Source organism: Danio aesculapii, chromosome 20, assembly GCF_903798145.1.
Source record: "Danio aesculapii chromosome 20, fDanAes4.1, whole genome shotgun sequence".
Taxonomy (NCBI): Eukaryota; Metazoa; Chordata; class Actinopteri; order Cypriniformes; family Danionidae; genus Danio; species Danio aesculapii.
This window is the reverse complement of record NC_079454.1, coordinates 6567877-6581825: the sequence shown is the minus strand read 5'-3', so window position 1 is coordinate 6581825 and position 13949 is coordinate 6567877. Positions and strand designations below refer to the sequence as shown.

Genomic DNA, 13949 nt, shown 5'->3' with positions numbered 1-13949 from the left:
ATCATATTATTTTGTTTATTTTAATACCTTTTTTGTGGCACGTAATTAAGCGGAACGAAAAGAAACATGGCTTACGATTTATATGAACTTGAACCACGGATACCCTGTATTAGAATACAGTAGATCAGGTCTTCTGTTAAGGGTTTGTGAACTGATGAAAATGGCATGACAGTAAACGTGATAAAAATAACATAAGTAATGTAAATAATGAAGTAAATAATAAATAAAGTAAGTAATACGGTAAAAATAAAGTGAAAGATTGGGGTTTGGCTAACATAAAATTAATTAATTAAACGGGTACAAAAAATAGTGTATATATATATATATATATATATATATATATATATATATATATATATATATATATATATATATATATATATATACTGATTAATAATTCTGGTTAACAGCACATGGAATTTTTTTTGGATCACACATATTCAGAGTTATAACCAGGGGCTAAATCTAACATTTTGGCAAATTAACTAATGGCTGGTGACTTTATCAGTCATAAATATTTTAACAGGCCATGAAAATGTTCAATATTTCATAACAAAAAGGCAGAAGAAACATTTATTTCAATTTATATTTAAAAAAACATTATTATCCATCAAACAGAGATAGAAATTTGTCTTAGGTAAGGCTCATATATATGCAATATAACACCAAGACCCCACTACAGCACACGATAATAATAACATCAGACTTAAAACACAAGTTCCTTACTCTTTGCCCTTTTTTAAAATATTAATCGCAGTTGGGATGAAAGAATTACAACATATACCAACGCTATCTACCAACTTTTTGATTTAGTGGCTAATTCGTATGAAAACATAAGATCTGATTCATACAATTTAGTACGATTTGCTTATCACACAATTACGGTTGGGTTTAGGGGCGGGGTTAGGTGCCACGCCTCCTTTTTAAAATTGTACATTTTTGTACAAATGTACTCATGCAAATTCGTACGAATTAGCCACTAAACTGACAAAACGTAAAATACTAAAGTTTTCTCATGAGATCAGGCTGCATATACTGACATCAGCAACAACAATAATGCAATTAAAATTACATTATAGCATTTTATTTTACACTTTAAAAAATGATGGGTTCCACACAATCGATTTGTGTTGGCACAACATGAAGAAATTAAGTTAACTTGTTAGTTTTTACAAATTTAAGTGGATAAAACTCAAAACAATTAGGTTGTCCCCCCAAAGAACCTAAAGAATTGTGTTGTTCCAGCTCAATTTAAATATGTAATTTGAACAAACAGCAAAAGTCAGTTTTGGAGTGCGTGTTATACTTTATCCATTTTATTTTTAGTTTGTACGTGACTCAACACTTGCAGAGATTTTTTTTGCAGTTTGTGTGCATCATTTATGACTCTGAAATCTGTTGTCATGGGCTGCTTTGATAATAGGCCAGTGCTGTGCAACAGATTACATAAATAACAAAACAATATCTGCCTTTTTTAGATTAGATTAGATTAGATTCAATTTATTGTCATCACACATGTACAAGCACAAGGCAATGAAATGCAGGTAAATGGAACCCCCCGACCGTGCACAGACATCCCAACTCCAGGGAAGACAGGTCACAGGAGGTGGAACAGGAAATAAGATACATTTAGGAAATAGAGGCAAAAAAGCCTCAGCAATCTAGCACAAAAACACACCGACAAGACATAACAATGCCACAGGGGATGAGAACAGGGCGTGTGGATATAGTCCGGTAAGGGCAGGTCCTGCAGCCATGGAGGAGCTGGTCACAGACCCGCCTACCCCCTCCAGTGGGTGAAAGCATACGAAGGCGTTGGATTGGGGCCAGGAAGTGTCGTGCTGTTTATCTGTGTGTGTGTGTGTGTGTGTGTGTGTGTGTGTGTGTGTGTGTGTGTGTGTGTGTGTGTAAGCCTGTAGAGTCCAACAGGTGTCCTTGACAGGGATCAGGAATTTCAGAGCGTCTCCTTATCTTGCTATCCGGGAGAAGTTGTTTTCCTCCAGCCGAGGCCGTCTGGCAGGAGAAAAGAAAACACAGGGAAGCCGAAAGAGTAGAAAGATACTTCAACTTTAGGTCAATACCTGCCAATTTCACAAATATTTAATGTCCATCACTCGTCTCCAGATCTGGCCAAATTTTGTTGCAAAGCTGCTAACTTCACCCCGATGTTTTCCAGTTTGCGATCTAATATTGCAGTCTGATTATTAGCAAGCCTGCCCATCAGCGCTTCAATAAAGCCGGCCAGCCTGGTGGGGTTTTGAGCAGCACTGACCGCTTTCAACAATCGTCGATATGCCAGGGCCCCGCATAAGCCCATCAGCAGAAACCCTGTTATCATGTTAAGTTCCAAATAGGTAAATGTCTTCAATATCCTCCAGAGACAGAGCAGCCAGGCACAGGACGCGCCACTTCTCCCTCCCGTCCATCACGTATCCAGCTGTGGAGAAGAGCTTCTCGTCGAGAAGATGATGTCAATCGCATTCAGAGACCAGTTGATCAAATCCATAATTCCTTATTCGTTTGGATAGCAGGGCACGGAGAGCCTCAGAGATAGAATAAGACAAAGACAAGAGGAGCTAGCGAGGAGAGATATGGGACGGAGAGGGAAAAAGTGCGACCGCCTTCGCCGAGAGCCAAAGAAGACAATTTTGATGATCATGCTATGCTAAACCATATTGTCTCTTTAACATTTTTATTAAACAATAATAATAATTGCAAAACAAATCATATTTAAAAGTTACTACAAAATAATAACTAACGAAAACGCTACAATAACGCACAAACAACAATTTTACATTGATTTGCCACTTTAAACTTAGTCTAATATAACCCCCATTAGGGGGTTAGGGGCTTAGTCTGTTTTCCTCCATTACAAGCATCAGTAAGTTATTTCACAAAACATTCACGAAAAAAAAGTGTAAATTCCATGCAGGAATGACCAAACCAGCAGCGAGCTCTAAATATTGGTCAGCTGCAGCACAGCTTCCTCTAAATAACATACAGCACTCAATAACACTCGCTTGCTTGCTTGGTTGGTTGGTTGGTTAAGTGCCAAACACAAGCAGTCAATGAAGCAGTTTATTTGCTTTATCACTCTGCAGGGGACTTATTGTAATGACCGCCTCAGCACAATCGCTTTCTTTTAATCCACACTAGAGTTTTATAGCTCTACAACAGATTAATCACGCTTGACTAAACTGTAAAGTTGATATATCTTCAGGTAGTCTTCACTCTCAGAAATACACAGGCTGTCACTGTGCTACACAACAGGTTTCATAGGGTACACGTTTTTACCTAAAAGTAAATCTACAGATGTAACTACAGAGGAGTCAAGCTTTAAATGGGAAAATTATTATGTCTTTTGAAGCCTTTGAGAGTGATGCTAATGGTCTAATCTGAATTATTTATGCTATGCTAAGCTGAAAGTGCTCCCGCTAGAGCTGGAGATCGGTTAAATGGGTTAAAAAAAATAGTAAAACTCAACTGTTTAACTAAGTCTATTCCCCCCAAAAAAAGTTCAATGATAACTGAGAAACTCAACATAATGCTACTATTGTAGTCACCATCTTGAAGTCTTACTTTAACCAAGCGGCAACCTCCTGCTCACCCTCGTGAAGCAAATACACAAGCAACTGAAACTGCAATTTGTTGAACTGCTAGAGATTCCATAATAGAGCAAATTTTAATTGAGCCCACTGTTAAAATGGCCAACTTTACAGCAGAAAAAAGGTGTTTACAGCCTGGTACAAAGATTGATTTTGGTTCATACAGCTAATACTACCCTTCATGACAACTGTGAGGGGGTGAATTTTTTTTATAACTCATCCGTTTAGTTTATATTAAGTTATATTAAATCTGCATAATTAAGGTCGTTGCCACTTGAGTGACAGCTAGGTCTCGCTGGTCACCGTCACTTTACCACCTGATTCCGGCTGATTAGCCGCTAAACTCGACATATACATGGTATATTTGTGTTGTTTTATGTGGCTTCACACAGTCAGTTGCTTTTTGGGATAATTTCTTACAATTATCAGATGATATGGCATGCTGTGTGCACTTAGTTGTGCTCACAAACCATTCACGTGGCTTCCATTTCCCAGGTGAGTGAAATTATATGCTTATATACCATCTCTATAAATGTATTTGTTTTATTTAAGATTATTTATCATTTACATTCTTCTTTGGACCTGTAATGCACTCCAAAATCTAAAGGATTGATTAGCCTCAAAAGTACCTTTTGTTGTCTGACAACAGTAATATTTGTCGAACTTAGCGTTTCTGCTTGTTGCTGGCTGTATGTGGGCGGAGTAATACACAGAGGTGAAGGGTGAAGAGGCCTTTGTGTGATGTTACTGGCAAAATATCGCACGGCTATCAGCCAATCAGATTCAAGAACCAGACAGAACTATCTACTAGCATAGAGAAACTTAATAAAGAAAAACATCCTAATGAAATAAACTGCGTTTTATTGTTTTCTGAAGAGTTGAAATGTATTCAGGTATAGAGTGATTGAATAATCAAATGCAAAAAAATTCTTCATAGTCTTCGTTTTGTAAACAATTCCATAAAATCAATCGCTATTAATGTCAAAGTTACAAACAGTACATTTTCTTATGCCTGAACACTTTTAAAAACCTCACACAGTCACAGGCCTCAAAAAAACCCAATGATCTCAATGATCATTGTCCAGCTCATACAAGCTCATTCCATCATAGGCTAATCTCCTTTCTTATAAATTCCCAGTTTATTCCTGTTATTCCCAATATAAAGTTAGCATTTTTTTTCCAGTTTCAGGAATTTCGTAACCCTACCCAGGAATAATTCAAGCTTATAAGCTCTTGACAACAGGAATTAAAACATCACAGGATGAACCTTCATGAAAAAAAATCACTGACCGCAACTTGCAGAACTGGTTTTTAAATCGCTGAAAACCACAGGAAGAGGACATTATCCACTTCAAAAAGTATTGAATCAGCATTTGCCATGTTGTCCCAATGAGGTAAATGATCAGAATCACTAAACTGGATTTTTTTCATGCATCTCAGACATAGTAACATCATTCCACCTCACAGACTGGACACAAAAGGGGAGTAAATCTATATACATGTAAATTCACATAAGCATATACTTAAAATGTGCCGAGACATTCATGTATGCATCTAGGGATAGGAATCTTTAGGGTATTCATGATTAGATTCCAAAACGATTCTTCACCCTCTACTTGTCACAAACCTGTTGAAGTGTCTTTCTTCTATTGAACACAAAAGGAGATATTTTGAAAAACGCTGTAAACCTGTAACTAATGACTTCCTTTGCTTTTGTTTTACCAACTATAAACGTCAATGATTACAGGTTTCAAACATTTTTAAAATAACTTCTTTTGTGTTGTACAGAAGAAAGAAACAAAGATTTGAAAGTAAATTTTGGGGTGAACTAGGGCTTTAACTTATGAAGTAAATAGGGTATAAAACCTTGGACTGGAAAGCAATCTTTGTAAATGAATCAGCCGTTTCAAACACTTGAATTAATAACTTATTGAATGTGGTGACATACAGCTGAAGTCAGAATTATTAACCCCCTTTGATTTTCTTTTTAAAAAAAATAATTTTCCAAATGATGTTTAACAGAGCAAGGAAATTTTCACAGTATGTCTGTCTGATCTTATTTTTTTCTTCTGGAGAAAGTCTTATTTGTTTTATTTCGGCTAGAATTAAAGCAGTTTTTAATTTTTTTAAAAACATTTTAAGGTCAAAATTATTAACCCCTTTAAGCTATATTTTTTCGATAGTCTACAAAACAAACCATCGTTATACAATAACTTGCCTAATTACCCTAACCTGCCTAGTTAACCTAATTAATCTAGTTAAGCCTTTAAATGTCACTCTAAGCTGTATAGAAGTGTCTTGAAAAATATCTAGTCAAATATTGTTTACTGTCATCATGGCAAAGATAAAATAAATCAGTTATTAGAATTGAGTTATTAAAAATATTATGTTTAGAAATGTGTTGAAAAAAATCTTCTCTCCGTCAAACAGAAATTGGGGAAAAACAGGGGGGCAAATAATTCTGACTTCAACTGTATATAGTTATTCATGACAGGTCTAAACCAGCCAAGGCATCAGCACAAAAACACATTAAACTAAACTATTTAATGATCCTTAGCTGGAAAAAACACTGGACATACCAGAATTCTATAACTAGAGTGACAAAAGCAGTCATTCTGGCTGCTTTCATATAAGACGCCATATTCTCAAGTCATATTTACATTCAAAGCTTCTATTGGGGTAACCGAATTAAGCTTTGAGTCTCTGTCGTCATATTTTAGAAAGCCATTACCCTAAATACAATCTTTTTGGTAATAGAGCCTCTACTTTTGGCGGTTTGTCATTTTAACAAAATATTGTTAGAAAAAACATACACATATTTGGGAAAAGTCGGTGTATTTTATGGCCCGTTTCCACTGAGTGGTACGGTACGGTACGCTTTTATAGCCGTTTCCACTGTCAAAAAGCGTACCGAACCGAACCGTACCGTACCCCTTTTCCGGCACCCTTTCGAAAGGGTACCAAACACGAGAAAGGGTACCAAAAGGTGGAGCCACACGCGCAGCTGAACTCTATTGGTTTACAGAGAGGCGTCATTCACTTACGCAACAAGCCAGAATGAAAACAAAAAACCCACCATGTTTGAAATACACAGCCGACAAGCCGAGACATTACAGCGGAATGATTTATACATATAATAACGAGCCATGGTCGACCCGGGCTCAAACAAACCTTGTCGTCGTCTTGATAAACAGCCACAAAGCCAAGAAGAAGAGCAGATTTACCCTGTGCCCCGTAGTTTTTTTATGAGCCAGTCTGAGGCGCGAGCAGTTTCGCTTTCTGGCTAGCGCTTGCGCGCGTCTAACATTATATCTGAAGTAACAAACTTCTTGAGCTGATGATAATAACGTGCGCTTGATTATTGATGTGCTTTTAAAACCCGATCCTGTCAGACACGGACAAACGCGAGAGTGAACAAAGGAGAAGCCGGAAAAAAAGGTGCACATTATTTCTCAGCAAACATGAACAAAATGTCATGTTTAACTAACTTATTATCTTCACATTTTGGACTAATATGAACTCAGAATGACGGAATTACTCTCTAACAGAGGCTACATGTGCTCTTGAGGATTACAGACACAGATGAGAGGTTTTCACTGACTGTAGGCTATATTTTGTATTGTTTTGAACCTAAATACTGACAAAATGTCTGCTATATGTAGTTCTTCTGTAGTTGGTAACATATCGGAGACTGTAAGGGGCTGTATGCGTTTATATATGTTCATTTATTTAGTTATTTAATATAATTACAGACGTTACAGTAGGCTGTTTCGCACTGTCTTTGATCTGCAGTTATAATCAACTCATGTTCATTGAAAAGTTAGTAATAAACATTTCTACACAAGTATTTATGTGTATGAAGCGTCTGTTTTGTGAGAAGAGCTTTTCATATGATATGTAAGTGACCCATAAAGCTTAATTGTAGACATTTCCTCGAGCGAGAATGACGTCGACTGAAACTTTCTGTCATACACCACGCCCACCAAAAGGGTACCCTTGTTAGTGGAAACGCAAGCCTGATAAAGGTGACCCGTACCAAACCGAACCGTGCCGTACCAGTCAGTGGAAACGAGCCAATAGATATGTGGGTTTTATTATAATTAACATTACTTACACAAAGTTATTAAAGACTATTTAAAAAGGGTCCAAATTATCTCCTCTATAGTTCTAGAGTTAAATTATCGAGTAGATATCTGATATTTGTTGTCAGTATTGCTCCTGCTGTGAGTGGGATCAGTAAGTGATTGATTGTCAGTCCAGTTTTCCTCTGTAAACAATGGTGGGATGCATTATGCTAATTTGATCTGAATCTCTCTACAAGAACAAAGCGGTTGCATTTAAATGTGCTGCTGATAAGCCACATCAATAATAGAACGCCAGAATGAATGGAAACCTGCCTCACCTGAGGGTAAACCTGGCACTGAAAGCACCTGAGGGACAGAGAGGTCTAATAGGGAAAAGGTGGGAAGAGATTAAATGGGTTATGATTGGCTTCTGACATCAGAGAAGCAAATGAGCGTGAAAAAGTGAAGTATGCAGGAGTGGGTAAGAAAGGAGAAGTGAAGTCAGTCTGTAAGATGGATATCAGCTGTGAGTAAACTAAAGGGCAGATGCAGATACACACCATCACTTGAAATGGCCCAAGATCAATAGAGCTGCTCAGGTTTTAGTCCTGAAATTATACAAAAAGTGTTGCATGCAAAATTATTTGTGTTGAATTTAAACAAACAAATTAAATTTAATAATGTTGAACTTAATTTGTTTGTTTAAATCCAGCCCAAATAAATAGCTTACAACCACTTTACGTAAAAAATTGAGTAAATCCAAGGAATCATCTTTGAATAATTTTTTTCAGTGTAGCTTTCTGGAGCCACGCTTTCATTTTCAAACTGAAAGTTTCTAATGAGTTTTCTTTCTATGGCAGTTAATGAGGTCGGTGGACTAAATTATTTCAAATAACTTTTCACATTTTGGTTCTACAATTATTATTACTATTATTATGACTTTCACCTCAATTCTGAAAAGGAACTTTTTTTTTTACTACAAAGATATTTTAGCTAAATCAATCTGACTTTGTTTAAAGATATAAGGCAAAAACAAAAACCCTGGAAGTTCCAAAAAAGACAAATATAACTCATTAAAAGAAGTTAATTCATGTAAAGTTCAGAGAAAAGCAGTGTAAAAAAGTAAAATAATGATGTAAAATATATAATAAAATGTAGAAAAAAAACTATTCAATTAATAAAACAAATATATTAAATAAAGTAAACGAAAACCAAACTGATTAAATATATAATGCTTCAAATAAAAATAAATGACTTAATGAGCAAACTGTGTAAACACTTACTAAAAATAAACGAGTAAACTGATTAAAATATTGCTGAATAAACTTAATAAAAAGAATCTTTTTATTTAAATAAAATAGCTGAAAAATATAATAAATATTTAACTTCTTTAAATTATTAAAAAGCTAATTAAAATGATTGATTAATAATTTAAATTATATTAAACAGATCAAAAACAGCAATATTTATGAAAATAAAGTTAAAATACCATTTTAGATTTCTCAATAAATAACTACAAAAAACACAGACTTCAGTAAAAATGACTAAATGCTTTGAATTCAATTAGATTATTATTAGATTAAAAAAAAAATTTCAAACAAACTAAAACACTTGATTTTTGCATTTAAAAGATGATTTGATTGAAAAGATTTTCAAACCTTAAAGATTAAATATTTGATATTTAGATAAATTTGGATAAATTAATTTATTCAAACAATTCAAAACCCTTGATTAAAATAAATAACATCAAATTTTACATTCAGTAACATTAAACAGAGGTTTTCGTTTTTGCCTAAATAAGAAATATAGCTATGATACCCGCTCATGTACGTCAAATTGGGCCTTTTTGCAGTTAAAAAAATGGAAAAGGAGAATTATTTGAAATTGAAATAAATTTGATTAAACTAGTTTATTCAAACAAATAAAAACCCTTGACTAAAATACAAAAATTATGCGTCATATTTACAGCACACTATATGTATGTTTATCACACCAACTCATGTATGTTCTTCGGGGGCTTTTTGCATTTAAAAGATGACTTAACACTTTGAAACTGAACACATTGACATTGTTTATAAATTGAAATCTGAAATGTTCTTTGATTAAACTAATTAATACAAACATTAAATAATAAAAAAAACATATAAAAAAAAAATCAAAGCCCTTGACTAAAATAAACATCAATTGTTACGTAATTATACATTGAACATGTTTTTGGCTAAATAATAATATAAAATCTGACATTAGGACATCAATATTTAAATCAATATCTGACATTTTTCTTCTAAAAATTGAACCGTGTCCTTTAGTGGCACTGTTTGGACTCAATCCTACAAATGTATCGCTATCATCTTTGCAGTCAAATGTATTAGCCTTTTGCCTAATAATTGCTAAAAGAATTATCCTATTGAACTGGAAAAAACCTTCTCCCCCAAACTACTTTCATTGGATGTATGACCTGTTACAGTTCATTCAAAAAGAGAAAATTAGATATACAATCAATGGCAAAACAAAGAATTTCTATACAGCTTGGCAACCTTTTTGTTGTATTTTAAAAAATAGCTTTATATATCCCGTCTTGCATATTTAACCCTGTCTGTATGTCTTTTTTTTCTTCTTTTTTCCCCTCTTGCTTTTGAATGATACAAACTTATCTAAGAGTGTATTAGGAAAAGAAATTGCGTGATATTTTACAATTAACGGTAATGGCCTACTTGAGTGTAATTTGTTAATTTATTATTATGTATATGTATGTTTTCATTTTTTTCCTTTATTTATTTATTTATTTATTTTTTTATGGTTTGGTTTGTTTGTTCCTTTTTTGTTGTTGTTTTTGTTTACTTTATTTCCATCTCAATATGGTTCAGAGAATAAGGAATGTGTTTAATTACCACTCAGTATTTCTCTCCTCAACATTGTGAAAATAATGTATTGTGGTTTTTCTTTCTCTCATTTGTAGTACCTCTCTGATTAAGAATTGTTAATAAAAAGAGTTAAACTAAAATCTGACATTAATAATATTAAACTCACACAATTAGCAGAGTCATTATGAATAATAATAATAACAATAAAGAAATTAATCTGATTGATTATAAGGAATAAAACTGTCAGAACTCTGAGTAAGAGAGCGCTTTACCCATGAGCAGGTTGAGCATGACCTCCTGTCCGGCGGGACTGTCACTCTTGTACAGGCAGTACGCGGCTCCTGCCAGCCACGGGATGCCGTGACCGGACACCTCGATGAGCTTCATAAGTGGCCGCACGCTGCCCCAGGACGAGTCCTCGCAGGCGCACACCCCGAGCCGCTTGGACAGCCACAGGTCGATGGCCAGCAGGGAGCTGAGCGCGATGCCGAAGAATGACGGGTTGAGCCGCATGCAGTCCTCCTCCGGTAACTGTTGCCCCCCGCCGCCGGTGGACGAGTTGGAGGAGCCGGAGCCGCGGCGGCGGACGGGGCTTTCTGAGGCGCGGAGGCGGGCGGTGGTGGGGTCCGAGCCCTGTCTCTGCAGCAGCTGCGGCGGCACAGGAGAAGGAGGGGTCCTGTTCAGAGAAATGAACTCGTAGCGCCCGTTTCCACCAGGACACGGAACACTGCCGCTGCGCCCCGAGCCGCTCCGCGCTTTAGGAGAAGGCATCGCGCTTGACTTGACGGGACGGTCCGATGTTGCTGGAGTGTCTTCTGTGTTATTATATCGCTTTTTCTCCGGTCATAGTTTTTTCTTACAGGTGATGACAGAGAGCTCGTCTGACTGGAGAAACGCGCAGCGCCATCTTTGAGCTTTCAGCGCAATGCACACTGGGAAATATGTGACCGGAATACAAAATAAATAAAGGAACATTAAAATAATGGGTTTGTGAGCAAATTGTGCTGTCATACGTTGAAAAGCAGTGCATTAGAACGTTTAGAACGAATTGTATTAGGATAATACATATAATACAGGATAATATTAGGAAATACATAAATAAAACTAAAATATATATTTTTGAAACATTAAAAAAGTAAGAAAAAAACTATCAAACGTAAATTTAACCTGTTGCTGATTGTTTTAATGACATATGTTTTAAGGTAATAAATAAATAAAGCGAAAATAGCATAAAATATCAAAAAATTACTAATTTAAACAACAGCAAAGCATAAAAACTAAAATAAACATAGTTTAACTAAAGATAAAACAAACAAACATAATGTTATGAAACACATGTTTACAGTTATGAAATTGCTGGATAACAAGCAGAAAATGTTTATGGCACAATGACATTATCATATTGAAAAGGTCTAAACATGCATTTTCTGTAGTAAAAGTGCATTTAATAAATATTATTATTAACTAAAAATGGAAAAATATGTGCAATACATTTATATGCAATTTGATAATTATGTACCCTCTCCTGTTTCTTTTTTTAAAATTCAATTTCTTCTTTTGTCATGTAATCCTTCTTATCAAGGAATGTGACGGATTTTGTTGTATAATAAAACATGCTGGTTCTTGTGTATAGTGCAGTGGTGGGCAAACTTTTTAACCCGAGGGCCACATCAAGTTTTCCAAACCAAGTAAAGGGCCACATGTCAAATCCTTCAAAAAATAACTTATTTATAGTGGCAGCAGGCATGAAACATGTAATATCAGACAGAAACATGTCACATTAACACAAACCAGATTTTAAAAATAGTTATTATTGAGTCAAATTTACAAGTCAAATGAATTAGCACTGCTATTCATATTTCCTTATCAATCATCATAAAACAATAAAATAATAATAATCCCTTAAAATATAATATTAATAATAATGTATTTTTTTACAGTGGAGAATAGAAAAGATATTGTCTGATAGAAAACATCTCATATTAACACATTAAAAATTATTATTAAAGTTTATTATTCAGTCAAATAAAAAGACAATAATCTATTTTGCACTGCTTTTAGAATGTACAGATTAATCATCATAAAACTTGACAAAACCACAAATCTTTGATAAAAGAACTGTTTAAAGTAGATGTATGCATGGAAAATATATTCTAAGACAAAAATTAACACAATTAAACAGCAATTATTATATAGTTAAATTCACAATAATCTCATTTGAGATTGTATTAATATGCTCATATCAACCATTATAAAACTATGAGATAAAGCGGAGGAAGAATCTCAGTCTTTGTTATTCCAAGTCATGTTATTATGAGTGTGTACATGTGAACAATGAGCCTGAAAATAAAGTTATATTAATATCAGACATCCCAGGTTGAGCATGCTCATTCCCGGGCGAGAGTGTCGCGTTGTGCGGGAGTTTTGCTATGGGAAACATTAGAAGAGCGCGGGGTGGGGGTGGAACTCCAGGAACTTCCGCGAGACTTGGGATGTCTCTAACGCTCAACAGTAACACTCGCAAAATACCCAGCTGATTCAGTCATTGGCTAACGACATAAAAAAAGCACACGGCGCTCCTTTATTTCTTGTCAACTTTCTTTCATGTTTCTGTCTGATATTGGTGAAGAATTGTGTTGTCCATTCTTCTTTAAACACACGGCATTCCGAGTCCATTGTGTTTGCCTGACTCATTTTCAGTCATTGAGCGCTCGAGTGCATTTTAACATCCGAGAGTGTTCTAATTCTACTGGTTGCGCTAAGGGTACCGCGTGCAATACTGCCATCACATGGCGTTCACTTGTATTGCATCATTAATTTACTAATTCTACAACATAACTGTTACTCAGAAGCATAGACTGTGAAATATATGGACTGAGTATCCGTGACGTCGCCCATAGGTTTCTGAACACTGCAAAAGTATGGAAGGTCCATAGTATGGAAGGCCATTAGGGCCAAAACGTCTGCAACAAACGCGTTTAAACGTTATTACGTGTTAACACATATTAGGGCCAAAACGTCTGCAACAAACGCGTTTACATGTTATTACGTGTTAACACGTATTTTACATGTTAACACGCAATTTACGTGTTAACACGTTTTTTTTAAAATTGGTGTCATTTTTAAAGCACTATCATTTAATAATTTCTCGAACCTGCTCATTTTAAAATGTATAATGTCATTTCACTTAAATCCCAATAATTGTGTAACTCTTTGTTGTTACTTTTGTTAATTATGTATATAAGTTGTTTGTTTTCTAAGATAATTTCTTGTTATTGAGAATAAGTTACATGTATTATTTGTGAATTTATTTTGTTTGGGACTTTTAATTTGAAATGTCTGAGGTTGTATAAAATGGCTGACTGCTTATAAGGTTATCACTTCCTGTTAGGTATTTTGCTTTATATTTGTATTTA

General features: G+C 35.0%; 1 protein-coding gene across 1 annotated transcript in view; it reads right to left on the bottom strand.

Annotated features, from left to right (window-relative positions):
- The window catches only part of plpp6 (phospholipid phosphatase 6), a 14309-nt gene extending 2861 nt beyond the window's left edge, over window positions 1–11448 (bottom strand). Inside the window, exon 1 of the mRNA XM_056481404.1 lies at window positions 10806–11448. Within this exon, the coding sequence (XP_056337379.1) occupies window positions 10806–11304 (499 nt within the window). The 5' untranslated portion in view covers window positions 11305–11448. The remainder of the gene's footprint in view (window positions 1–10805) is intronic.
- Window positions 11449–13949: the final 2501 nt, after the last annotated feature.